Here is a 27651-nt window from a genome sequence, read left to right as displayed (position 1 = left end):
TAAGACAATGGTTAAAGGCCTACATACACTCCTCAGTTTCATCAGTGGCGTAGCCAAACATCAAGCCCTGGTCTCCAGCACTAATGTCTTCTTCATTTCTGTCAAGATGAACACCTTCAGAAATATCTGGTGACTGTTGCTCCAAGGCTACCAGCACATTACAAGTCTTGTAGTCAAACCCTTTGGAAGAATCATCATATCCAATGTGTTTAATAGCTTCACGAAGCATTTTCTGTTAGTCAACAGCAGCTCTGGATGTAATTTCACGTGCAAGAAGGATCATTCCAGTTTTAGCAACAGTTTCACAAGCTACTTTGGCATCAGGATTTTGTTGAAGGTGGGCATCAAGGACAGCCTCACTGATCTGGTCACAGATCTTATCTGGGTGGCCTTCCCCCACCAACTCTGAGGTGAAGAGGAACGTGCCCTTCTCAATGAACACCTAGTGGAAGCTGTTGAGCTCCCGTTCATGTTGGTGTTGGTGGCAGTGAGTGGAAGTGGCGTTGAGAAGGAGCAGCGGCAAGATGGCAGCTGCGAAATGCGCAAGTTGCAGACGGCATTCTACTCAGAGCGCAGTATCAGGGCGTAACCAAGGGTGGTGCGGAGTGAACCAGGGCTTTTTCTCAGTATGATAGACGGAAGCCAATGTTGATAGAGCTAAATGAATGAAGGGGAGAGTGATAAGGCAATGACTAGATTATGCATATTTTATAGTCCATGTTAATGAGTTTAGATTTTATGCTAACTACAATAGGAAGCCATTGATGCTTATTGTTAGTAAATTAATGGGAGACATTTTGCCTCTTGGCTTGGGCACTTAATAGTTATATGATTATTTCCATGAGAAGATGTTTTTTCCATTTATAAACAGTAAGCTTTAGGAATAAAATTGTTTTTCTGAGGGATTTATATATATGCCATTATATATAAAATCTTCCATAGTTTTTTTTTGAATTGAAATAACTATAATATTAATATACAATTACTAGCCATGATTTCTTAAGACCAGTTTGTTAATTAAAGGACATTGACTATTAATTCCTTCCCCCCATTTTTATTTAGAGATGATGTAACACTGCTCAGACAAGAGGTCCAAGACCTACAGGCTTCACTTAAGGTAAGAATAAAAATTGTTATATCTTTTTATTTTCAGTGTTTCAGATAATACCTCTTTTTAAATTTACTAATTAAAAATCTTTTTTATTAGGAAGAAAAATGGTACTCGGAAGAATTAAAGAAGGAATTAGAAAAATATCAAGGGCTGCAGCAGCAAGTAATTGCTTTTAACTACTTAAAGCATGTTTATTAGTTGTTTATTTTTATTGTTGAAAACTAAACTTAATACCTTTTTGCAAGCAGGTGGCGGCCTGATATAAATAACTTCCTAATTTGTTTCTCTGTGTTGAATTCTGATGAATGCAAACAAATGTATGAGGAGTGAAGATGTAATTTTTTTAAAGGTGTTCCATTAAAAATGAGTTACTGGATGGGCCCACGCTTGTAATCCCAGCACTTTGGGAGGCTGAGGCGAGAGAGTTGCTTGAGCCAGGAGTTCGAGACCAGCCTGGGCAACACAGGGAGACCCCCGTCTCTACAAAAAATTTAAAAATTAGCTGAGTGTGGTGCCATGTGCCTGTGGTCCCAGCTACTTGAGAGGCTGAGATGGGAGATTCACTTGACCTCTGGATTTCAGGGCTGTGGTGAGCTATGATCTCACCACTGCTCTCCAGCCTGGGCAACAGAGCAAGACTCTGCCCCAAAAAAAAAAAAAAAAAAAAAGAATCAGGTACCTATATGTTGTTTTTTTTTATACCAGGCTGTATTATCCTAATGTTTTGTAATATACCTAAATGGTTAAAAAAATAGGTTCAAACAGTAGTGAGTCTTCAAAGCATTTAAGTTTCTGACAAATTGATAATGACTAAAGTGTATATTGGTAGGGAAAGAGATATTACTAGCTATAAATAACTAGTAATATTATTTATTATGTTAGTGAAGATTGAAAACTGGGAAACCTGTTCTATTAACAATGTTAAGTTTTTAAAAAACTAAAAAATGTGTATTTGTACATACATGCACACACACTCATATTCTGTATGACTTTACATAAAAATAATACATAGAGAAAAACAAGAAAATCACTGCAGTATCAAAAGTGGTTCTCTTTGAATAGGATTTTTTTGATGTCTTAGATTCTATATAGTTTAGTGTATTTTCTAAGTAAATGCCTTAATTATGATTTTTATGCTGAAATTATATTGATTTTATTCTGAAATTATAGGAAGAATCAAAGATTAACGAAGTTTTACCAAATAATTTTACCATAGTCATCATTTGTAAGAATAAAAGTAGTTACCCTTCAGCAATAGTTCTAATATTTTTGTAAAGTAATTAATAATCCCTCTGCATGTTATCTTGGCATATTGTGACTTTCAGTGAGGCTTTTTTGCTTTTTAAAGCCTTTGCACCAAGAATTGGCAGTTGGACTGAAAAAGACAAAAACAAATAAATAAATGACAAGATAATCAGTCTTATTACTACTCAGCTTTTCTAATTGGTGATTCTGTTAACATTAAAGGAGTTTTTAGTAATCCAAATTACTTATAACTCATTTACTCATGTTTTATATAGATGCCATTAATAATTAATTGAGTATGGGCTGTATTCTTTTCTGTATCTGAAAGCAGAGTGGAAATTGTTTACTGCATTTGAGATGACTGTTTCACATTTAATACACTTAAATAACTTTTCCACAGTGCAAGGTGTAAGTACCTTGGCAGGAAATTTACCTTTTGGGGAAAATATATTTTAAATATTTAAGATTCTTAGCAATCAATATGGCTTAGTTCAATGTATAGAGAAACGAAAAGTCAGATATACTAGGAAATGCCTTATTAAACTCTTTCAGATGGGTATAATTCTTTAAAATATAAAAATAATGCCAAGGTAGTATATTATTTTGTTCCTAATACATGTGACAAATTAAGCCTTATGGAATCCGTTATTTCTGCTTCTTTTAAAGTTGACTTGTCCTGAATTAAAAATTTATGCTTATAAAGCCAATTTTTTTAGTAGTGATAGTTTGATAGCATGTTTTTTTTTTTTTTTTTTTTGAGACAGAGTCTCGCTCTGTCACCCAGGCTGGAGTGCAGTGGCGCGCGATCTCGGCTCACTGCAAGCTCCGCCTCCCGTGTTCACAGCATTCTCCTGCCTCAGCCTTCCTAGTAGCTGGGACTACAGGCATGCCTGCCACCAGGCCGGCTAATTTTTTGTATTTTTAGTAGAGACGGGGTTTCACCATATTAGCCAGGATGGTCTCGATCTCCTGACCTCGTGATCCGTCCGTCTCGGCCCCCCAAAGTGCTGGGATTACAGGCGTGAGCCACCGCACCCAGCCGTGATAGCATGTTTTAACTAATGCAAGTTTTAGTAGTGATAGCTTGATAGCATGTTTTAACTAATGCAAATGTTCATCTATTATACGTGTTGTGTTTGATTGTAATAAGAAGCATGATTTGAAGTATGATTTCATGAATTGCATGGTTTATTGCCAAAGAGAGATTTTCTTCGGTTCACAGTGCTTAAAAGGGGGAGAAATAACATGAACAAATCTTACAGGGAATATCAATAGATGAGGTATATTAACCATATAGTGGGTGAGTTCCAAAATTATTAAAGTCTAGTCACTTTATCAGGATGGAAGCAGGCTTTTGTGAAAAGTAAAGTCTAAAAGGGTTGAGGTGTACCTTTTTTTATGAGCAGTCTCTCTGGAGAGATGGCATCCAAAACAGTGGAGATCCCAGGCAATGGGGATCTCCTGCTGCTAGAGGAGATGTAGGTGTTGGCTGCCGAGACTCAAAGCTCTAAGGCCAATAGGATATGGCCCTATTGCAGCATGAGCTGCCAGTCTCAAAGAAAGCAGCTGAAAAAGTGCAACCTGCCATGGCCTAAGCTTTCAAAGTATCTTTCAAACTCTTTGGTTAATATGTATTTTGAAGTCCAGTAGTTGAGGTCAGTAGCTCAGATCTGGGGTATGATAAGGTCTGATGTAATACTACTGAAGAGAGGAGAAGTTCATTCCAAGTTCTCACATATGGGGTCTTACAGGTATTACATGCTTGAGCGGAGGGGGATAACACTCCAAGTTCTTATTACAGCAAAATATATAGCATCCATGTAGCAAACTATGTTAGTGTTAGAAATTATTTCAAAGCTACATACTAATACGATTGAATGTTGCCAGTTGACCTAAGTATTTATTTTAGAATCTATATTTATAATTACAATAATTGTGCTATTTATTTATTACTGAATTCATGGAATTTAAGATGACCATAATAACTTCATATATATTAACATACAAAAAAATCTATGTTAGAACTAATAAACTGAAGTTAGATCATTAGGCTAGTCTGCCTGCTGGTCTCTTACAGATCTGGAAGAATGGAAACCACCAAATTTAGATTTTCACCAAAATCTTACTACTTACCTGAAAGAAAGTGACTTTCAGAGATTTTTTAACATTGACCATTTTAACAGTATTATCTTTTCCTTTTAATTCATTTGTTTATGTCTTTTGTTTTAATTGAGGAGGCCAAACCTGATGGGTTGGTGACTGATTCATCAGCAGGTAACTTTACTTAAAGAAGATATTTTGTCAGTTTTCTTTTTCTTCTTATTTGTTTTCCTTTCTTTTTCTTTGATGCCTGCCAAATGAATTTTGTTTCATGGTTATGCTTTATGACTCTAAAACAGTGAAGATAATGGTCATATTCTAGGTGTAGAGAGTTACATGTGAACTTCATAATTTAATCAGTTAACTAAAATTTTAGTTTTTTTAGTTCATTATATTTTGAAGTAAGAAACTTCTGGAATATTACATTAATATGGTTGTTTAATGAAATTTTAAGTCTGTATTAAGAGTAAGATAGTTTATTTTCTTTATGATGAAGTATTAGGAGTTGACTGCATACTTTAATGAATTAAAAGGCCTTGAGATCTTAACTATTTCCAACATCCCGCTTTATAACTAATTTTATCAGAGGAGCAGAATGTTTTCCTTTTTGAGCCAGGCTTGGTGGCTCATGCCTATAATCCCAACACTTTGGGAGACTGATAGGGGAGGATGGCTTGAACCCAGGAGTTTAAGATCAGCCTCTGTAACATAGCGAGACCCCATCTCTTAAAAAAAAAGAATGTATTCCTTTTTGGTCATTTGATGGATATGGGAAAATAACTGTGAAATGTGAAATCAAAATAACTTGTAATAAAATATTTATAGATTATTTAGCAGTGATTCTAAATATTCATTTCATTTGTAGTGTATGTTTGTAAATTATGATTTGTACCTTAAGTGAAGCAGATATACTTAATTTTTTGAAGTGTCAAAACACTACTTGTAATTGGATAATATACTTAAGTTGATCATCTTTACAACTGTAATAAATATAAGTAATAACAATTTAGCATATGTAATTAACATGGTATTTGAATAACTGCGACACTTTTTTGTAGAACTACAGTCTTTGGAACAGCAATTAGAAGAAGCCCAAACAGAAAATTTTAATATTAAGCAAATGAAAGACTTATTTGAACAGAAAGCAGCCCAACTTGCTACTGAAATTGCAGGTAAATTGAGTTAGAATTTTTTAGCCAATAAATCAATCTCATTACCTTTTTGCCATTATATACCCTAGCAATAAATATAGTATTTTAGTGTGTTAAAGCATTTGTGATAGACTTACAATGGTGATTAATGGAATTTAATGATTTCAGAGTTGCTATGTAAATTATTTTGTTTGTCCTCTAGCTGCCTTCCTTCAAAGGACTGGTGTTTCTTTGTAGATTCTTCTTGAAATTTAGAGAAGATACATTTTCTTCTGTGGCATGCTTAAAGATTAAAAAGGAGCGTTTTAAAGAAGTGAAGTAAATAATGTAGTATAAATGTAACACTTGGTTATACTATCACATATATATGTTTTTAACATGTGCTTTTAGGTAAAATATGTGATTAAGTACATTAAAATGCTAATTATTAACTTAATGTTGAGTAGAATTTATGTAGACAGTTAATTTTAAGTTCATTTCATGTAATTAGAAGTATAAATTTACTGTATATATTTATGGTTATCTAAGGAATGTGAATTTGAATTAGAGTGATATACAGATATGCAGAGTAATATATGGAAACTTATAAAACTGTCCTCCCCTTAAACTAATATTTATATAACTATCTTTAATTAGATATAAAGTCAAAGTATGATGAAGAAAGGAGTCTTCGAGAAGCTGCTGAACAAAAAGTGACACATCTGACAGAAGAATTAAACAAAGAGGCAACTGTAATTCAAGATCTGAAGACGGAACTGGTAATTTAGGAATTATTTATTGAGATGTACTCTTATACCTTTCTAAATTAAAAATAAAATACATACCCTGAAGGAAAATGTTTAAAAATATAATTTGAGTGAAATCAGGAAATAAGCAATTCCCTGTATTCTACCACCTGCATATATATTCTGTATATGATTTTTAAAATAAAAATGGAATGTTATGATACATAACTTACTACCTTAACATTTTTGTTTTTTCTATCTAAATATCATCTGTCATTTTAGTAGTTTTCATATCTGCATCTGTGATCCTGGTCTTCTCTTGCATGTTTGTTTTATAAATCCATCTGCTTTTAGGGTACTTTGTGTTGAATTTCTAGCTTTAATTTCAAATTCAACAAGTATAAAATCAAAGTAATCATGTTTCCTCATTACTGTATTTCTGTTATTGGAACCATACATCTCTAATACTCTCCCAAGACTTAATAATCTTGGATCTGTCCTTGACTTTCTTTCCTTTATTTAGCTCTCAATAAATATATAAATTAACTACATCCAACCTGGAGCAAACTCCATGCTTTCATTTGCTCCTTCATTTTTATTACCAGTTTCGTAGGATAGAAAAAGAAGGAATGTAGCATTTTCAAGTCACTGTTATGACCAATAGATGTAGTTTGTGAAGGAAAGGAAAACAAATAAAGTAGTAAAGATAATTGTGAATTTACTATACAGCACCTTGAGTATTAATACTATTAAATATGAGGTAGGATGGGAAGAGGAAGTGGCTTATTGTGGGAGAAGATATCAGTGTTCAGTGTTTGAAGTCTAAAAATTGATATTGATGATTGTTTCCCTTTTGATTCCTTTGTAGTGAAATGATTCTAAAAATGTGTATTATTTTAGTTTTTCACTTTAATTTTTAATTAAAATGTGTTGTTTCACAGCTTCAGAGACCTGGTATAGAAGATGTTGCTGTGCTAAAGAAAGAACTGGTCCAAGTTCAAACACTAATGGATAACATGACCTTGGAACGTGAGCGAGAATCTGAAAAACTCAAAGATGAATGCAAAAAATTGCAGTCACAATATGCTAGCTCAGAGGTAATGAAGTTCATTGTACTTAAATGTGATTCATATTAGCTTGTGTAGTGTATACTACTGAGTGAAGCCAGGATTTGAGATTTTTCTGAGTGGCCTATCAAAATATTTGTCTTTCTTTCATTTTTGATCTGAATAATATTTGTTTATAGTCAATGTGGTCTCACAGTCAGTATGTTTTGCTTTATAAAGCTAGACACTCAGGAATATTTGTATAAAGATTATTATTCTGTTTAATATATATATTGCTGACATGATATTTAAGGTTAAATTTACTCAAGGTTGGTTGATAAATGGTAATTGACTTTAAAGGAAGAATGATAGCATTTTCTACAATTATATTACCAATTTTGTTTAGAAAATATATTTAAGAGAGGCTTATTTTGTAATAAGCTTCTTTCTTTCTTTCTTTCTTTTTTTTGAGACAAAGTCTTGCTCTGTCACCCAGGCTGGAGTGCAGTGGTGTGATCTCAGCTCACTGCAACCTCCACCTCCCGGGTTCAAGTGATTCTTCTGCCTCAGCCTCCCAAGTAGCTGGGATTACAGGTGCCTGCCACCACGCCTGGCTAATTTTTGTATTTTTAGTAGAGATGGGGCTTCACCATGTTGGCCAGGCTGGTCTCGAACTCCTGACCTCAGACGGTCTGCCTGTCTTGGCTTCCCAAAGTATTGGGATTACAGGCGTGAGCCACTGCACCCGGCCATAAGCTTATTTCTAATTGATGGACTTTGAATTATGAATTTGAAAGAAGTCTTGAACTAGTCTAAATTCAGTCCAGAACTTCCCTTTATGCCAACCTTGCTAAGTGATCCACAATCCTTGCTAGGTGGTGTAGGGTGTGCGTATTTCTTCCTAAGTCTATTTTATTGAGCTGACATTTGTTTCCCTGTAATTTACATGCGCTGGTTCTGGTTCTGTCCTTAGGAATTACACAGAGTAAATTGTTCCTCTTTCCACATGAGGTATTTGAAGACTGCTCATATTTATTCGGAGTATTTCTCTTCCAAGATAAACATTTTCAGTTCTTCTACTATTTCTTACATGACATGACTTTGGCCTGTAAATCCCTTGTATAATTATGTCAGCATTTAATAAACTCTAAGATATATAATACATAAATGTGCTTAAAAATCCTAGCCTTTGTCCTTTTTACTTTATTATAGGAGACATTTTGTTATGACTACTGTTATTTGTAGTCTTTAAGCTCCCTTATGTAAAGTAGACCTCTGATTTTCATATTTTCAGTTTAAAAAGTTGTTACCGTAACATTTTAATTTGAATCTCTTCCTTAGAGTTTTGTAACTGGTGATCTAAAAGCCACTCTATTCACAAATAGTAACATGTCATCAAGCTTTGGGGTATAAGTATTATAGATAACCCATGTCTAATTCATTTTTAAAAATCTTTCTTCTTTATCTTATGGGAAGAGATGGTGAAAGTTTGTGGATATAACACACATAGGCATGTAAGGCCTTATGATGCCTAACACTGCACTCTCTAACTTATGATATTTGGATGCCGTTTTTCCAAAATTGACACTTTGTAGCCCAATAACACTTAATTCCAAAAATTTTCAAACAATTTCAGGTGGTTCATGAACTTACTGAAGCCAGTTAAAAGCTCTTGTCCTACTGGTATTATTAATCAGCAGAAGACAATGATAAATCTATAAGTACAAATGTGAAATCAAGGAGAGGCTGAATCAAAGAAGTCTCATGAGGAAAAGTGCTATTCAGATGTTAATGTCAAAATACCTAAACCAGGGTGAACCCAGTCATTTATTTCTTTGTATCAGTAAGAACTATTTTTGTTTAGATATGTCTGCCTATTGGTATTTCTCAATTAAAAAAAAATACACTCTCTTTTGATTAAAAAATATCTTAAATGCTATTTGAAATTTTAAAATAAATGTATTATGGTGAGTAAAACAGAACCAAATTAATGGCAGTTTTAGGAATATGTATTTTAAAGTTGAGTCCCCTCTGACTTATTCCAGCTGCAAGTTTTGGAGTTATGCATATACTTTTTAAACAAATAGAACATTAACAAGGAAAATAAATTTACATGTTTACTTGCATTTAAAAAAAATACAGGCTGAGTATGGTGGCTCACCTCTATAATCCCAGGACTTTGGCAGCTGAGGCAGTCAGATTGCTTCAGTCCAGGAGTTTAACCAGCCTGGGCAACATGGTGAAATCCTGTCTCTATAGAAAGTTAGCCAGACGTGCTGGCACGTACCTGTACTCCCAGCTAGATGGGAAGCTGAGGTGAGAGGATTGCTTGAGCCCAAAAGGTTGAGGCTGCAGTGAGCCATGATCACACCACTGCACTCTAGCCTGGGCGATAGAGGCAGACCCTGTTTCGAAAAAAAAAAAAAAAAAGGTGAGAATATAATATAACTTGCTAATGGGAAGACATTTCTAAGTAATATTTAAGAGTTACTCTAATTTAAGAATTACTTATTTCTAAGTAATATTTAAGAGTTACTCTAATAAATTCTTATTTAAGAATTTTTAGTGTTTTATGAATTTATATTTCTATTGTAGATTAAAATACCTTTATATCTAAGGAGAATAAGTCATTTAAGATGAAAAAGCTATGATTAGAGTTTTTTTGTTTTTCTTTATTTAACAAATTATTTTTGGTAGAGATGGGGTCTTGCTATGTTGCTTAGGCTGGTCTTGACCTCCTGGCCTCAAGCAGATCCTTCTGCCTTAGTTTCCCAAAGTGTTGGTATTAAAGGTGTGAGTCACCACACCCGTTCTATGACTAGAGTTATGAAAGATAGGGAGGTGAAAGAATTTAGTGTCTCCCTCCATCGTCTCCTCCTGCAAACAGGGCTTTGTAAGAAACGGTGATTTTTTTTTTTTTTCTAGAAAAGGTATTTCTATGAAAGAAGGAAAATGGCTTAGAAATCAGTTCTTCGTGTCTTCATTTAAATTTTCATAAAAATTTATCTTTTCAAGTATTTGGAAATAAATTTAGAAAGGAACTTATTTGTGCTGAGTAACTGAATAGGTGATTTAATATTTCATTATATTTTTAATAAAATAATAATACTTATTACCTATTTAATTAATAGATATGTAGTGATGAATGAGACCTTGGCTATGTTAAAATATTTTGAATAACTTTAGGAAATGGTAACTTAAGAGTCAGAATAATATTATTATTAGAAACAAACTCTTACTCTTTTGAGCACCAGTAGGTTTTGGATACTATGTTAGGCACTTAAAACGTGGTCGCATTTGTTTCTTATAACCCTGTAAGTTAACTATTAAGTATGTTTTACATGTGAGGAATCTGAGAGGCAATGAGGTTAAGTAAATTGTTCAAGGTCACACCTAATATAAAAGCTAGGGTTGGAACTCAGGTTTTGTCCAAAGCCTGTGTCATTCCCTTTTTATTATGTTGTCTCCTAATTTAGATGGTCTGATGATTGCCTTTTAAGTAAATTTGTGCTATTAATCTTGTCCTAATACTTATTGTTAATTACTTTTCTAATTTTGCCATATTGTGTGTTGTAATATTTGTATTGGGTAATAGCTTAAAATACTTTTGAGTTGTGTCATACCATTTCCATATGAAAAAAATTACTAATTACTTCATCTCATTTATTTGTTTATAACTGCATTTGTTTTTTAGCTTTTCCTTAATCTGAATATATGACGTTTTATTAATTTATTAAAATTCAATTCTAGTTATTTTCAATTAAGTATGTTAGTGAATTATAAGACTTAATACAACAATTTTTATTATGGATATTGCTGTTTTTACCAAACCTAAATATTGGCATCAGAAACAAAACACATACAAAGGAATTAAAGAAGCTAAAAATTTATTTTTAAGGGCCGGGTGTAGTGGCTCACACCTGTAATCCCAGCACGTTGGGAGGCCCAGGCGGTGGATCACCTGAGGTCAGGAGTACAAGACTAGCATGACCAACACGGTGAAACCCTGTCTCTACTAAAAATACAAAAAATTAGCCGGGTGTGTGGTGGCGCATGCCTGTAATCCCAGCTACTTGGGAGGCTGAGGCAGGAGAATCCCTTGAACCCGGGAGGTGGAGGTTGCAGTGAGCCAAGATCATGTCACTGTACTCCGAGCCTGGGCAACAGAGTGAGACTCTGTCTCAAAAAAAGAAAAAAAATTAAAATCTCAAGTAAACATTTATTTCAAACCAAATTAATGGCAATTTTAGGAATATGTGTTTTAACATTTAGCTCAAATAAATGTTTATTTGACTAGTATACCTAGTTGGGGCTGAAGATACATAATCTGGTGTACATTATTAACTATGTATGTCCTTGTGTTTATTATTTTCATTGAATGCATACCTTATGAATTCATTGACTTCTTTTTGCCTGGGTATTTTTGAAGGCATATAGAAAATATCTCATTCTAAAGCATTTGAAAATTCTTTATAAATAATTGGCTGTTTTATGGATTGAAAATTGAGGATTTAAAGGTTAAAAAGTATATTTATACAAATCTACATTATTGAAAATATCTAAGCTGTAATCAACTTATATTTGGTGTAGTATTTAATGCAAATGATTTTTAAAGAATTTTACTTTTTTCCAAATAAACTCATTGAATCCCAGTTTTAAGTGCTAAAATGTTCATGTAGATATGGAATAAGTATGATTATACCCATGCATAGCTATGAAAGTATTTAAATATCTTTTAAAGTATGCTTATTTAAGAGACTAGATGTGTAGGCATGTTTGGTCATTTTAACTATGTGCTCAGTGTGTACTTTTGTCAGTCTTGTCTGCCACCTTTCATCCACCATTTTGTTATTACTTTTTCTGCTTTCTAATGGAGATGCTTAAACTTGAGGTAATGTGATTTTGGGAGGCTTTTTAATATTAATAATACCCTTAATGTGTCACCTTCAATTGTTATATGGCAATTTTATGTTTTAAGGCAATCTTAGAGCTTTGAAGACATGCTCATTTTTGTTTTGCTAATCATGCATAGCTTCAACCATTTTAAAATGATTATTTACTTATAGTTGTAGCATATTAAAACAATAATTTTAATTCTAATGCACCAGCAGGATGTTTGCTTGAAATATCTTTCCTTATTTTGTAAAGTTTTTTAGTAAAAATTCAGTATTGAATTCAATAACATTTCAGAAAATCAAGGAAGTGCAAACTTTTTATAGGATCTAATATATTGTTTCCTTGGAAATAAATATCTATTATCTCTTTGGAGGTATAATTACTCATTCCTTTAGTGAGTCTTTTTGGGTCTTCCAAGTGTCAGGGACTACTTTAGGTGTGGGGATTAAAATACTGAATAAGACAGAAAGAATGCTTGCTCCCATAAGGCTTAATCCTTTGTGGAAATCAAACAACAAACTGTACAAGTACACTGAATCATGATAGAAAGCTAGGTAATAATAAGGGATGCGAGGAAGAAAAATAAAGTGCATATGGGCGGTAGTGGAAGTGGGAATACTTTAGAACAGTTTTAGAGTTGTCGGGGAAGATCTCATGGAGGATATGTGTGAGAAGAATGAAATAAGCAAGAGTCAGAGTTAAGCAGTGGGAGCTAGGATTCCCAGGAGAAGGTTAAAGTCCAAGGCACATACAAGCTTGGCCTATTAGAGAAGAAGGTCAGTATGAATAGAGATCTTTGAACTTCACCCATAGTGATATCTGAAGAGGGAATGTATTTACTTTTTGTCTTTTGTAATTATTGTCTGTCTTTAATCTTTATTTTTTCCCCAAATATAAACATAATATGTGATTATTGTAAAAGATTAATGATTCATAATGTGCAATAGAAAAGGGGAAGCCTTTCCAGAATTCACTCTCCTCACTCCTCTTCTTCATAACTAAAGTTGGCCTCTGGATGTATAAGTCTTCCCAAATCTTTCCTTATTGTCCCCTTGAGTAAATTTTAAAGTTTCAAGTGCTGGAATTTATCTATATAAAAATTTTAGTTTTCACAATATCCAAATTTGTTGTACAAAGTGTAAATGATACACTTAATGTCCAGTTTTTTAGTTGTTAACCTTATACAGTAAGAACATATCTAAAAGCTATAAAATAGGATACAAAAAAGCTATAAAATACGATATTTTGGAGTGTGTTTGCTTTACATTTTCCTTATTTAATAAGGAAAATTCTATTCTTTATTCTTACTAGAAATTCTTATTTCTACATGTTGGAATTTATCAGCAAGATAGACCTTACACTTGGCTTAATAAATTTTATGAACTTCAATATGAAATCATGATATTTAATGAGATATACACATAATTTGCATTTTAATATATACTGTTATTATTTCTGTGCGTTATGTGCCGGGAACCTGTGCAAATTTTTTTGATAAGATATTTACAAGTAGGGATTTAAGTGTGATATTTTATTTTGTAATAAATTGGCATTTTTGCTATATGATTAAAACATAGTGAGTTAAAATAGTCAAATTGTTACCCTACTAACAAAATAATTTTGAGATTCAAAATTATTAGAAATAGTAATTTGAAATAAACTCACAGCTAAATCCATTTCAAGGTTACATGTTCAGTTTAAGACAGATGGTTTTAGGGTAGGCCTTTAACTTGAGTGTAGTTGAAAATACATGAATATTTCAACATTTTCTTCTTTGAATTGTATAAGATTATATATATATTAACATATCAGCTGTTACATATGATACTGAAGCACTGTGTATAAAATGTAACAATATGGTAATGTTACAGATTGCCTTTCATTGCATCAGAATTTGTACTTTTAAGTGAATGTTTTCCCAAAAAGGTCAGGCCATGCACGTATCTCAGACATACTCCATTCCTAAAAGCATTTTTGAAACTTATTTTAATTGACTTTTAGCCCATTTGGAACACACTAAAAAAACTAATTTTGTTAATTTATGGTTATTAAAATAAGCCCAAGAATTTGATCATTCAGTCCAATCACTTACCTTCTGATTTTTAAAATAAGCCGAAGTTATTAAAATAAAATGGTTATTAAATAAAATAATTATTAAAATAAAATAAGCCCAAGTGTTTGATCTTTCAGTTCAGTCACTTACCTTGCTTATAAACTTGGTGGTTTCCAAAACTTAAAATCAAAGCCACCATAAAATGGATGAGGATACACCACCACTGAGAATCCCTTAAAAAAATAAGTTCCACACACTCTGGAAGGGTTTCCAAAAGAAGATCAGCCAATGATCTCTTAAATAATAGCATTGTTGCCATGATAAGTTAGTAGCCTTCTGAGATTTCTCCCTTGAAGATGAAAGCACTCATTTGTAATATATGATACGAATAAGTATAAGTATTAAGAAAAAATTTAAAACTTGTATCTTATTCATATTATAAAGTTTATTCAGTAATAAAGAAATAGACACTGGAACTGATTGTAACTTTATAAATAAAGTGGAAAGTAAAGCCGATAAGCAATATTAGAAATATTAATATAATAGAAAGTTATTTTGTCAATGTCATTTGCAGCAGACCATACTTAAAAAAAATACTTCGTCTTTCTCTCTAATGGTTCAGCTTTTATGTATTCGAAATTTATTATTTCCAAGATCTTTGCTTACCTCTCTTTCTCTTATATTATTTTTAAATGATCAAACTGTTGCTTTAGTAATAAAAAGTGATTTTCACATTTTTTAAAATATTAAAATGGGCTGGGCTCAGTGGCTCATGGCTGTAATCCCAGGAGGCCGTAGTGGGAGAGTCACTTGAGCCCAGGAGTTGGGGACCAGCCTAGGGAACATAGTGAGACCCTGTCTCAACAGAAAATAAAAAAATTAGCTGGGCGTGATGGCACACACCTGTAGCCCTAGCTACTTGAGAGGCTGATGTGGGAGGATTGCTTGAAGCGGGGAGGCTCAGAGCTACAGTGAGCTGTGATCGTACCACTTCACTCAAGCCTGGGTGACAGAGCAAGACCCTGTATAAAAAAAATAATAATAATTAAAATGCACTAAAGCAAGTTCATGCCTGACGGTTATACCTGACCATATAGTGATTTAGCTTAAGGAAGCTGTGTATAACTTCAGCTTGGTAACTTCTTTGGACAAAGATATTTTCTTTACAATTTAGAAAGATGATTCACTAATATCAAGCTCTGTGTTGCATGTTTGCATATACATGTCTTAAAGTAAAAGGATAATTTTATGCTATAGAAGTTGGGAGGAAATGTAGATATAACTGGCATATTATCTTTAAATTCTGGAAGATTGAAGTATAGAGTTTAAGAACCAGTAAATTTAGGTTTGCAATTTGATACTTCAGAAACTTAAAGTAGGATGCCAGATTTTCATTTTATGTATTACTAAATAAATGAAGTTATGCATCTTAGTTAAATTGTAAAAATTTGTCGTAAGCCGAAAAAAAGCATAATGTGGCAGTATAGGTGGTAGGATAAAGAACAAAATTGAAAATTCCAACAACAAAAAATTTGTTTTCTTGAAACCTTTATATACTTTCTTTTTTTATCTTTTAAACAATTTAGTTTGCTTTAATTTTTGTTTTGTTTTGTTTTGTTAGGCCACAATAAGCCAGCTAAGGAGTGAACTTGCCAAAGGCCCCCAGGAAGTTGCTGTATATGTACAGGAACTACAAAAACTGAAAAGTTCAGTTAATGAATTAACACAAAAAAATCAGGTGAGAATTTTAAAGCTATATATAATAGCAAATTGATTTTATGTATTTTAAATATTAATCTTACATACTTTAAAAAATACATTGGCATAGTACAATGTGACTTATTATTTTTTTTTTTTAGTGTTTAATATGTTCACATTATTGTGCAAACCAATCTCCAGAACTTTTTTCATTGTGCAAAGTTGAAATTCTATAACTGTTAACTCTGCATTACTCCTTCTCTCTAGCTCCTGGAAGCTTCCATTCTACTTTCTGTCTCTAAAATTTGACTACCCTAGGTGCCTCATATAAATAGAACCATACAGTATTTGTCTTTTAAAAATGTTGTTTTTTAAATTTTTTCAACTTTGGGTTACTACATCCAACAGTATTTGTCTTTTTGTGACTGACTTATAGTGTCCTCAAGGTTCGTTCGTGTTATAGCTTCTGTCAGAATTTGTTTTTAAGGCTGAATAACATTTTGTTGTATGTATATATGTTATTCATTCATCTGTTGATAGACACTTGGATTGCTTCAATCTTTTGGCTGTAATGCTACTTTCAACATGGCTGTACAAATATCTCTTTGTCACGTTGCTTTCAATTCTTTATCTGTAAGTGGAATTGGTAGATCATATGATAATTCTATTTTTAATTATTTGAGGAACTGCCATACTAATTTCCATAGTGGCTGTAACCCTTTTATATTCCCACCAACTGTACCAGGGTTCCAGTTTCTCTACATCCTCACCAACACTTATTTTCTTTTTCTTTTTTGAGAGTAGCCATCTTAATGGGTATAGGGTGGTGGTATCTCATTGTGGCTTTGATTTGCATGCCCCTAATGACTACATTGTTGAACATCTTTTAATGTGCTTTCTGGCCATATGCAACAAAACTGGGTTTCATTGTTGTTATTGAGTTGTAGGAGTTCTTTATATATTCTGGATATTAACCCCTTATCAGATATGTGATTTGCAAATATTTTATCCCATTCTGTAGGAATGTTAAATTTTGATATAGTCTAATTTATCTACTTTCATTTTTGCTAAGGTCTATTTGGTGTCATATCCAAAAAATCATTGCTAAACCTAGTGTCATGAAGCTTTTCTTTTGTTTTCTTATAAGAGTTTTCTAATTTTTAGGTCTTATGTTTAGGTTTTTGATCCATTTTGATTTAATTTTGTATGTAGTGTAAGGTAAGGGTCTAATTTTATTCTTTTGTACATGGATATCCATTTTTCCCAGCAACATTTGTTGAAAAGACTGTCCTTTCCCCATTGAATAATCTTGGCACCCTTGTCAGAAATTATTTGACCATTGTCTTGGTCTGTTTGGGCTCCTATAATAAGATACTATAAACTGGGTGGCTTATAAACAATAGAAATTTATTTTTTACTATTTTGGAGGCTGAGAAGTTCAAAATCAAGGCACTAGCAGATTTGGTGTCTGGTGAAACATTGCTTTCTGGTTCATAGATGGTGCGTTCTCACTGTGTCCCACATGGTGAAAAGAACAAGAGACCTCACTGGGGCCTCTTTTGTAATTCCATTCATGAGAACTCAACCCTGAGGACCTAATTACCTCTGAAATGCCCCATCTCCTAATACCATCTCCTTGAGGGTTAGAGTTTCAGTATATGAATTTTGGGGGAACACAGACATTCAGACCATAGCAATAATATATGCAAAGGTTTATTTCTGGCTGTCTATTCTATTCTATTGGACTCTATGTCCATCTTTATGCTAGTACCACACTGTTTTGATTACTGTAGCTTTGTAATAAGTTTTAAAATCAGGAAGATAAGCCTTCAACTTTGTTTTGTATTTTTAAATGTTAGTATTTTCTGTATTGTTTCTTTATAAATGAGCAACATTGGCCAGGCATGGTGGCTCACGCCTGTAATCCCAGCACTTTGGGAGGCCAAGGCGGGCAAATCACCTGAGTCAGGAGTTTGAGACCAGCCTGGCCAACATGGTGAAACCCCATTCTATTAAAAATACAAAAATTAGCTGGGTGTGGTGGCACATGCCTGTAATCCCAGCTACTTAGGAGGCTGAGGCAGGAGAATCACTTGAACATGGGAGGCAGAAATTGCAGTGAGCCGAGATCATGCCACTGCACTCCAGCCTGGGCCACAGAGTGAGATTCCATCTCAAAAAATAAAGAGCAACATATAGTATTTTGTTTGGGGGTAGGGGAGGTACTAATATTAATACTTTTTCCCTTTGTCTTTACTTTTTTGGTGGTGGGGCAGTAGAGAGTTATTAAACCCTTTTATTCAAAGATGTGAATGTGTTGGTTAAGTTGTAATAACTTAACATTTTGGTGAAATATAATAAGGAAAAAGCCAAGAAAGAAAAAAATAGGGCATAAGGGAATAAAGAGAAATATAATTAGCTATAAATATTAAACCTCCTGCCAACAGCCATGTGTATGAGCTTGAAAGTAGATGCTCCAATCCTAGTCAAGTTTTCAGAAACTGTAGCTCTGGCCAGCAGCTTACTATAACCTCATGAGAGACCCTGAGGTGAGATCACCCAGTTAAGCCACTTCTAGATTCCTGACCCTCAAAAACTATATAATATAATAGATATTGTTTTAGGCTGCTGCCATGAAGTTTCAGGGTAATTTGCTGCCATGAAGTTTCAGGGTAATTTGCTGCCCTTGGCAAGCACTTCTTTTTACATTCTCAAAATGATTAAGGACTCCAAAGAGCCATTTTTGGGTGAGGTTATATCTATGGACACTTGTCATATCGAAATTTAAAAGTAATTTAAAAATATTAATTCATTTAAAAAACATTAACTCATTAAATATTAACATAAATAGCATTTCTTATGAAAAATGACCATTTTCTAAAACAGAAGAATTCGGCAAGAATAGTTGTGATGTTTCACGTTTTTGGAAACCTCTTTAATGTCTAGCTTAATATAGGACAGGTAGATTCTCATATCTGCCTTTACATTAAATCTATTGTAGTATATGGTTGAAGTATATGAAGAAAATTTAGTCTCATACAGATATGTAGTTGGAAAAGGAAGGAATATTTTAATACCTTTTTCAGATAATTGTGGCTTTATTTGATACTGTGCTCAAATTTGATAATAGTGTCTTAAAAGTTAGTTACAGTGTAGAATCTGAAACCGAGTCAGTGGACTTTTTGTACACTGTAACATTAAAATTTGATCTATCTTGCCTTTTGAGTGGATCTTTTCCTGTGCGTGATTTTATAAGATCATGCATTAGTCATGTGGAAAATATTGGTTCACTGAGTTACTCAGATCTTCCAAATTTTGATACATTTTATTGTACAATATAAAAACAGTCACATTTGTCAATATCACCATCAATCTCAGATTAGGCTTTAAATATGAGGAAGCTGTCAAGCTCATGGTGGTGGATACATGTTTTCCAAAATTCTAAGCTGTATTTGAAAGCTTGAGTTTTATCACTGGCAACAAATACTATCAATTCTGTTCTTTAAAGTGACAGATTCCCTTCCTACTCAAGTCCGAATATTAATAGTTTGTCGGTCTTTCTAGTAAAAGTGGTGTTTCATAAAAAAAAAAGTGTGGCTAGTTCAGTATAACTCAATCACATGAGTACTTTTCTTCATGACAACTGTATTATACATTGGTGTGGAGGAGAAATGGTCCATGTATACTTTCTATTTTTTATTTTTCTTGCTACTACAAATATTCAAATATTATAGCTATGAACATTCATATATAAATCTTACGCATTAGTACGAGAATTTCTCTATGTTAGATACTCGAAGTGAAATTCCTGTCCTGTAGGGCAGACACGTGCTCAGATTTACTAGATGACCTCCAGCTATTTTCCAAAGTAATTGTACCAGTTTACCATTGCCCCTTTCCCCATCAACTCTTGGTGTTGATTGATGTTTAAAATATAATCTTTCATAGCTGTGCTTTTCCCTAGTAAACCTCTAGATCCTTGCGCCCCTTTTATATCCTGTCAAACTACACGTAGAAAACTTCTACATAATTTAGTTTTGCCTTTGTCCTTCTGTTTGATTTTTAATTTCTTTGAACCCAGAGCTTACCTTCTATCTCTTGGAAGCTGACCAGGATATGTAGAGTAGCAGTTTGCAAGCAGTGAGTGTTGATGACCAGTGTTATTATGTATTTCTCAAACATTAAGCTACTAATAAAGGACATGATTTGATATTGATAGCTGAAATGTACAGTCAAATACTCTAGCACACATTTTGTGTGTGTTGTGTGTATGTATATTCACATGTGCACATTATTGAAAGAAGTCCTGTGGCTATTTTATGAATAATACATAGAATCAAGATTATTTTAGTGTGTTAGAATTGGAACATTTCTTATTAGGGAATAATAAGACCTTCTACTAATCTTAATAATGCCTTACATAAATTTAACACTTTGCAGTTTTGTTTTGTTTTTCCCAAAGGATTTCTCTGTTTGGGATTTGGTCACCAGTCAGTGCAAGCCCACAGTTGCATCTGCCTTTTCTTATTATCCTCACTATCTACTTCTCTCACCCCTCCTTACCCCATGTCTTTGGTAAACCATAATTATTGACAGTGGTGATTTTCAAGTGCTTTGAATTTGGAATCTCTCTACTTGGTCGTTTGAAGGCTATTACATGAAATGTCCTGGGCAGCTTTTGTGGGTCACAGGTAGTATCAACGTGGATAGGTAACATTGTAATATATATCGGATGGAAAAGATAATTGCGGTTGTGTTAATGTCAAGGTTTTCAGGTTTAAACCAGTGTTTTATAATTACTAGCCTTGAAAACTTAAAAACATAATGGAAAAATTGAAGAAACTTTCTTCCTAGTTTTTAATAAAAATAACTTCTGACATTTAAACAGCTCAATTAACTGTTTCCTTATAAATTCTAAGCAAAATTATATTGCTTATCTATGGTCACTACAATATAATATAGGTCATTGGAAGAGACAGAGATATTTTTTGGGTCTCATCCTTCATCCCTTTTCTGTCCTCCATTGCTCTCCTTTTTCACCAGTCCCAGTTCTAAGATGCTCACATGCCAAAGTGGGAGCCACATTTGGCCAGTAGTTATTATATCGCTTGTATTACCACTGCATTGCAAAGTGGTATATTGATAAGAACAGTATAGTACAGTAGTCACAGGCATTCTTAAATCTCAGCTTTGCCACTTACTGGCTGTGACACTAAGCCTCTGAGAGTCTGTTTACTCTCCTGCTAAGAAATATTATTATACCCACTTACCTCTTAGGATTAATAGGAACATTACATAAATTAATAGAAGGTAAAGTGCTTATTGACTTTTAGTAAGCACCTTAGTGAATGTGGGTTGTTGTTGGTTTTTTTTTTTTTTAAATGAGACAGAGTCTCACTTTTTCACACAGGCTGGAGTGCAGTGGTGCGATCTCAGCTCACTGCAACCTCCACCTCCCGAGTTCAAGTGATTCTCTTGCCTCAGCCTCCTGAGTAACTGGGATTACAGGTACGCACCACCACGCCCGGCTAATTTTTGTATTTTTAGTAGAGACGGGGTTTCACCATGTTGGTCAGGCTGGCCTCAAACTCCTGACCTCGTGATCTGCCCTCCTCGGCCTCCCAAAGTGCTGGGATTACAGGTGTGAGCCACTGCACCCGGCTGGTTGTTGTTTTTAATTGTTAAGTTTTGTGATACAGGATTGGGTCAAGACCAAGGTGAGAGTTTTCCTAATTTACTGCCTAGTAAATCATAAAAGGCTTTTGTATAAAACATAACTTTTTAGCTGAGTCTTTAAGGTTGCTAAGGAGCATTTCATATGGCAGAGGGGTTAAGACATTTCATTTTGAGAGCTAGGTGTACAAAAAGCATAGAACAATGTAAGAGCATATGTATCTCATAAAATAAGAGACATTGGCGAGCTACAAAGTAGTTTAATTTGTTCATTCTCACCAAGCTATTCTGAGGAACAAGTGAGATGAGATCTCTGAAATAACTTTGTAAACTATGAAGCATTAAAAAATGGCACTCTTTTTATATTCGTTTCATTATCTGAACAAGTAAATGAAAAATGGAGTGTAATATAGGGAAATTGTTGCTGTAAGAATATATATTGAGATAACAATTGGTGAGAAAATAAAAAGGGACTGGATACTTGGAAGGGAAGAATTTTGCTTACCCAAATGATAATTAGGTTATAACATAGGGTTAACATGCATTTTATAATTTAAATTTGAATAGGATATATTTTAGGGAGTACAAATTGATTTATTGAATGTCTCAATTGTGTTATGAAAAATTTATTGGATTTAGAATCATAATCCATGATTCTGCCATTTGACCAGTCATATCAGGCTCTGTCAACTTCACCTTCCTCATCTGTAAATCTCCATCTCATATTTTGTTGTAAAGATTAATATGGAGAAGTGAAAATGCTCTTATTATTTTTTAATGAATTTCACTATAGTTTAAAAAGTCACTCTTCAAAAACCATGTATTCACTATAATATTTTGCTTCAGATTCCATGGGAAGACCATAATAAAAATGAAAAGTTTTAATAATAAAATATAGTTAGTCTTTTGCCTGTAAAAATTACAAAGTGTGAGTGGATTAGGTTCTTTTAAAAAGAAAGAAAGTGGTTTCGGTACTTTTAAAGAAAATTTAATTCTCTTTCATGTGTGTAATAATGCTGGTAGATTTTGGTTAATTTTTTTAGGACAAGGCAATTTTAAACAGTCCCTAGTTGTTGCCGTATATTTTTTGCCTTTTAAAGAGTGAAACTATCAGCCGGGCGTGGTGGCTCATGTCTGTAATCCCAGCACTTTGGTAGGCCAAGGCGGGCAGATCACAAGGTCAGGAGATCGAGACCAGCTTGGCCAACATGGTGAAACCCTGTCTCTACTAAAAATACAAAAAATTAGCTGGGCATGGTGGCGGGCGCCTGTAGTCTCAGCTACTTGGGAGGCTGAGTCAGAAGAATGGTGTGAACCCGGGAGGTGGAGCTTGCAGTGAGCCAATATTGTGCCACTGCACTCCCGCCTGGGCGACAGAGCGAGACTCCATCTCAGAAAAAAAAAAAAAAAAAAAAAAAAAGGAGTGAAACTATCTCAAGGGTGTATAGAAAGGTGGAATTAGTTGGTTACTTTCTAAGTAAGTCTGTGGGGAAGAAGACTCTAACTCATTATGAGCCTTAATTTTTGTAGCATATTTTAAAAGGTATGTTCCACCCAAGTTCTCAGTGTATGTGAACATGGTTGCATTTATGAAATTCAGTAACTTAGAATTCTCTTTACAAAAGATGATTTATAGCTGGCCGGGCGCGGTGGCTCAGGCGTATAATCCCAGCACTTTGGGAGGCCGAGGTGGGTGTATCATGAGGTCAGGAGATCAAGACCATCCTGGCTAACATGGTGAAACCCCGTCTCTACTAAAAATACAAGAAAATTAGCTGGGCATGGTGGCAGGAGCCTGTAATCCCAGCTGCTGGGGAGGCTGAGGCAGGAGAATGGCGTGAACCCCGAGAGGCAGAGCTTGCAGTGAGCTGAGATCGCGCCACTGCACAACAGTCTGGGCGACAGAGTGAGACTCTGTCTCAAAAAAGAAAAAGAAAAAAAAAAGATGATTTATAGATTAATGAATAATTTGCTTACAAATTCTAAAACAAATGTTTTCCTAAACAAAACAAATGTAGAATTATGTCAAGAAAAATTTGGAATTACAAAGAAATGTTTATAAAAAGATAATTTTTCTAACATAGTTGAATCAGAAGTATTATTTTTGTTCTGTGATTTTCTTGGCTCTGTGTCTTTTTTTCTGTTTTTGTTGCTTAGTCAAAGCACACATCTTGTAGCTAATTTTGCTGTAAACTTAATGGTTGCTCTTCTTATTTTTAAGTCTGTCTGTCATCCTCTCTTATAAGTACTTTTTTTTTTTTTTAGCGACAGGGTCTTGCCCTTGTTGCCCAGGCTGGAGTGCAGTGGCGTGATCTTAGTTCACTGCAGCCTTGAACTCTTGGGCCCAAGCATGCCTCCTGCTTTAGCCTCTCGGGTAGCTAGGTCTATAGGTGCATACCGCCATGCCTGGCTAATTTGTTTTTCTTTTGGTAGAGGTAGAGTCTTGCTATATTGCCCAGGCTGGTCTTTAACTCCTGACCTCAAGTAATCTTTCTGTCTCAGCCTCACAGAGTGCTGGGATTACAGGTGTGAGCTGCTGCACTGGGCCTCTCTTATACATACTTTTATCATCTTTCTGGACACTGCTTTTCCATAGTATATTCCTGTTTGATAAGTAACATTAGCTTACTTTTTCTTAGACAAATATTCAAGAACCTTTATTGCTGCATTTCCCATGTTGGGGAACGCAGCAATAAAGATCTATTATCCCCTGTGAAATAATAGGGTTTTGCTGTCACCCCACCTGAAACTTGTTTGCCTTTTCCTTCATGTCTTATACATTTATATAGAGCAGATGGCATGTGTCATATGTATGTATTCCATGATTTTTCCCATTGCTTTTAAAACCAGGCTCAAACTTCATTGTATTTAGATGATCTTAACTAGCTAGCTCCCCTTGACTTTGCTCATTTTTTAAAAAAATTGTGCCTTAAGAAATTTGACACACTTTTCTATTAATCCATTCTGACTCATGCATTATGTTTTAACTTTCTTAGAAGGTTTTTGTTGTTGTTGTTTGTTTAGTTGTGTGTATTTCATTTAGAGTATATTTTGTTTAAAGCATGAAGGCTTTGATTGTTCTTTCCTATTTCAGTATCATCCCCTTCCAGCACACTGCATGTAGGTTTGTACACTAAAGGTCCGCTAACTGACTCACCAGGTACTTACAGTAGCTTCTTATCCTGGCTGGATGTCTTACAGAATTTAGTTAAAATTCTGATCCATATTTTTTGCTTAAATATGTTTACTTAAAATGTTTAGTGTTAATTTTTACAACCCCACTGAGAGCAGGCTTTGACATTAGATTAGGTTGGTTGATCCAGGTCTTTGATTAGAAGTGTTATTTTTATGTTTTATACTTGATAGCATTGAAAAATGACAAAATTTAAGGCAGGTGACTGATAGCTTTAGATCATTTTTTAATACACCTAGAAAAAAATTTGAATTAGTCTTAGCTTGTGACTCCAAAACTTGGTCTTTAACAAGTAGAGCATAAAAAGATGCAATCAATAGGTTAGGTGCATTAGAACAGTGGATGATATTGCTGTGTTAAAGCTCTTACCAACTATGAAATTGCACAGTGAAAAATCAAAGTTTGCATAGTATATTGTTACTCAAAATAATTTGTTGGTAGAATGGTAGTTTCAGTTTTTAACTCAAATGGAAGACTATAAATATGTCACATAACCTAAAAAATCCAGTAGATTTTTTTTTTTTTTATGTCAACATTTACTTGGCAATTCTTAAGTTGTATTAGTAGATTTTAGTTAAGTGGACCAATACTGAAATCACAAGTTAGTATGTAATGATTTAATTCTTGACTAGAACATTGTCACTGTTTTATATTTTAATATTGACTAAAATGTATAGTAGGAGACAGTACTGCTCCAAAGATTGTTTGAGTAATTGGAGTAATTAAAAATATTAGAAAAGGAAATAAATTGTTAAATTGATATTTTAGACCTTGACAGAAAACTTGCTGAAAAAAGAACAAGACTATACTAAGTTAGAGGAGAAACATAATGAAGAATCTGTGAGTAGAAAGAATATTCAGGCAACCCTTCATCAAAAAGACCTAGATTGTCAACAGCTTCAGTCAAGATTGTCTGCATCTGAAACCTCACTGCATAGAATACATGTGGAACTAAGTGAAAAAGGAGAAGCTACTCAAAAGCTCAAAGAAGAATTGTCTGAGGTAGAGACCAAGTACCAGCATCTAAAGGCGGAGTTTAAGCAGCTACAACAACAGAGAGAAGAAAAGGAGCAGCATGGGTTACAACTCCAAAGTGAAATTAATCAAGTAAGAGCTGTTAATTTTATTTATTGTAATTCTCCCTCTGGTTTCTTCTTCGTGTACTTGATGGTTATTTGATCATAATATAGTTCATGTTGAAAAAATATTGTCATTTTAAAAGATTAACTCTTAACTTTTATATCCTGTAGTGTTGTCAGATCTCATTTCTTTTAATTTCAGTTTCCCTTAAAAAAATTATAATATCCATCTTACAGCTTTGTGGGGAAATGTTTATGAATTGATACTATAAATTGCTTAGGATGGTACCTGGGGCGTGTAGGTACTCACTAGATTTTAGCTATTATAATTAATTTGAATTGTTGACCATTCTTTCATTTGAAATTTTTTTGTTACTAAATTTTAAAAGCATCATTATTATAAAACAAATAGCATACAAATTGGATATTTTAAAAAAATTATGTGTTTTAGGGAAAACTTTTTTGAAAATAAATAAAAATTAGATATTTTGTAGAAAGTGAATCAGCCCTAATGCTGTGGCTATTTTGTATAGGTAGATAATATATGAATTATATATATATGAAATATATATTATATATTTATATATTTATGAAATATATATTTTATATATATATTATATATACACACAATATATCATGATATTCATATCATGATATTGATATATAATTCATATATTATTCATATCATATATATTGTATACAATTCATATATTATTTACCTATATAGCTCATATTTTGAACTACATTATTTACCTATACAAAAGTATTTTGTGTAGGTAAATCTAGCTTAAAGGCAAAAATATTTTGTATAGGTTAATAATATAATGGCTATCAGATGAAGTTTAAAGCAAGTTTTGACTTTGCCATTAACTGAATATTTTAATACCTGTGTTCTAATTATTGCTTTAGGTAACATTGAAAATTGGTTGAAAATGGAAATTGGGGGATATTCAAGTCTCAGCTACTTTTTTGATAACATTCAGCTGTTTTTCTGAAATGGCAATGATACTTTATTTTACTATAATTAATAATTTTCATGGCTTTCTATCCTTTAGTAATAATAATCATGATTATGTTAGTAATTTAATGAGCTTCAGTTATGTTTCAGAAATTAGAGTAAGCACTTCACATATGCTAATACTAATTTTTGAGTTTGGACTGTGAGTTCCATGATACAGTGAATCAGAAGAATTAAGAATATTTCTGTAACATGTCTTCTTCCCTGCTTCTGCTGGCCCTGTCCTCCTTGTCTCACTCTTAAACCACTGTAACAACCGCTAACTGATCTGCCTTCCTTCTTGCCCCTGACAAATTGATTCTCTATATAGGCATCAGAGTAATCTATATTAAAGGCAAATCTTACCATGTTCCAACCATGCTTTAGGCCCATTAATAACTCTTTATGGCCTAATGGATTAAGTTGAGGTCCCTTGTTATGACATGCACTATCCATAGTGATCTTGTTGGCTCACCTCCTCAGCAATTTACCCTTCTTTTCCTTATTCTTCACTGCAAGAATATGGAAGTGTCTTTAGTTTTTTCCTACATGTGTGCTGTGTCTTGCTTTTGTTGTATCATTCAGTCTGTCTTCTTGACCTGAAATATTCTTTTTATTCCTCTTCACCTTGATAGATACTATTTACTTCACTTGTCACTTTTTATAATTTTTTTTTTTTAGGAA

The 27651-nt window shown here is 33.6% G+C and overlaps 1 protein-coding gene across 1 annotated transcript in view; it reads left to right on the top strand.

Moving 5' to 3' along the window:
• Positions 1-27651, top strand: part of EEA1 (early endosome antigen 1) — a 156797-nt gene that overhangs the window by 71047 nt on the left and 58099 nt on the right. Inside the window, exons 4-11 of the mRNA XM_031016666.3 lie at positions 1063-1117; positions 1208-1273; positions 4591-4630; positions 5515-5628; positions 6244-6365; positions 7274-7429; positions 15949-16065; positions 25660-25998. Of these exons, the coding sequence (XP_030872526.2) occupies positions 1063-1117; positions 1208-1273; positions 4591-4630; positions 5515-5628; positions 6244-6365; positions 7274-7429; positions 15949-16065; positions 25660-25998 (1009 nt within the window). The remainder of the gene's footprint in view (positions 1-1062; positions 1118-1207; positions 1274-4590; positions 4631-5514; positions 5629-6243; positions 6366-7273; positions 7430-15948; positions 16066-25659; positions 25999-27651) is intronic.

The sequence above is a fragment of the Gorilla gorilla genome, chromosome 10 (assembly GCF_029281585.2).
Source record: "Gorilla gorilla gorilla isolate KB3781 chromosome 10, NHGRI_mGorGor1-v2.1_pri, whole genome shotgun sequence".
NCBI lineage: Eukaryota > Metazoa > Chordata > Mammalia > Primates > Hominidae > Gorilla > Gorilla gorilla.
This window is presented reverse-complemented; position numbering and strand designations above follow the sequence as displayed.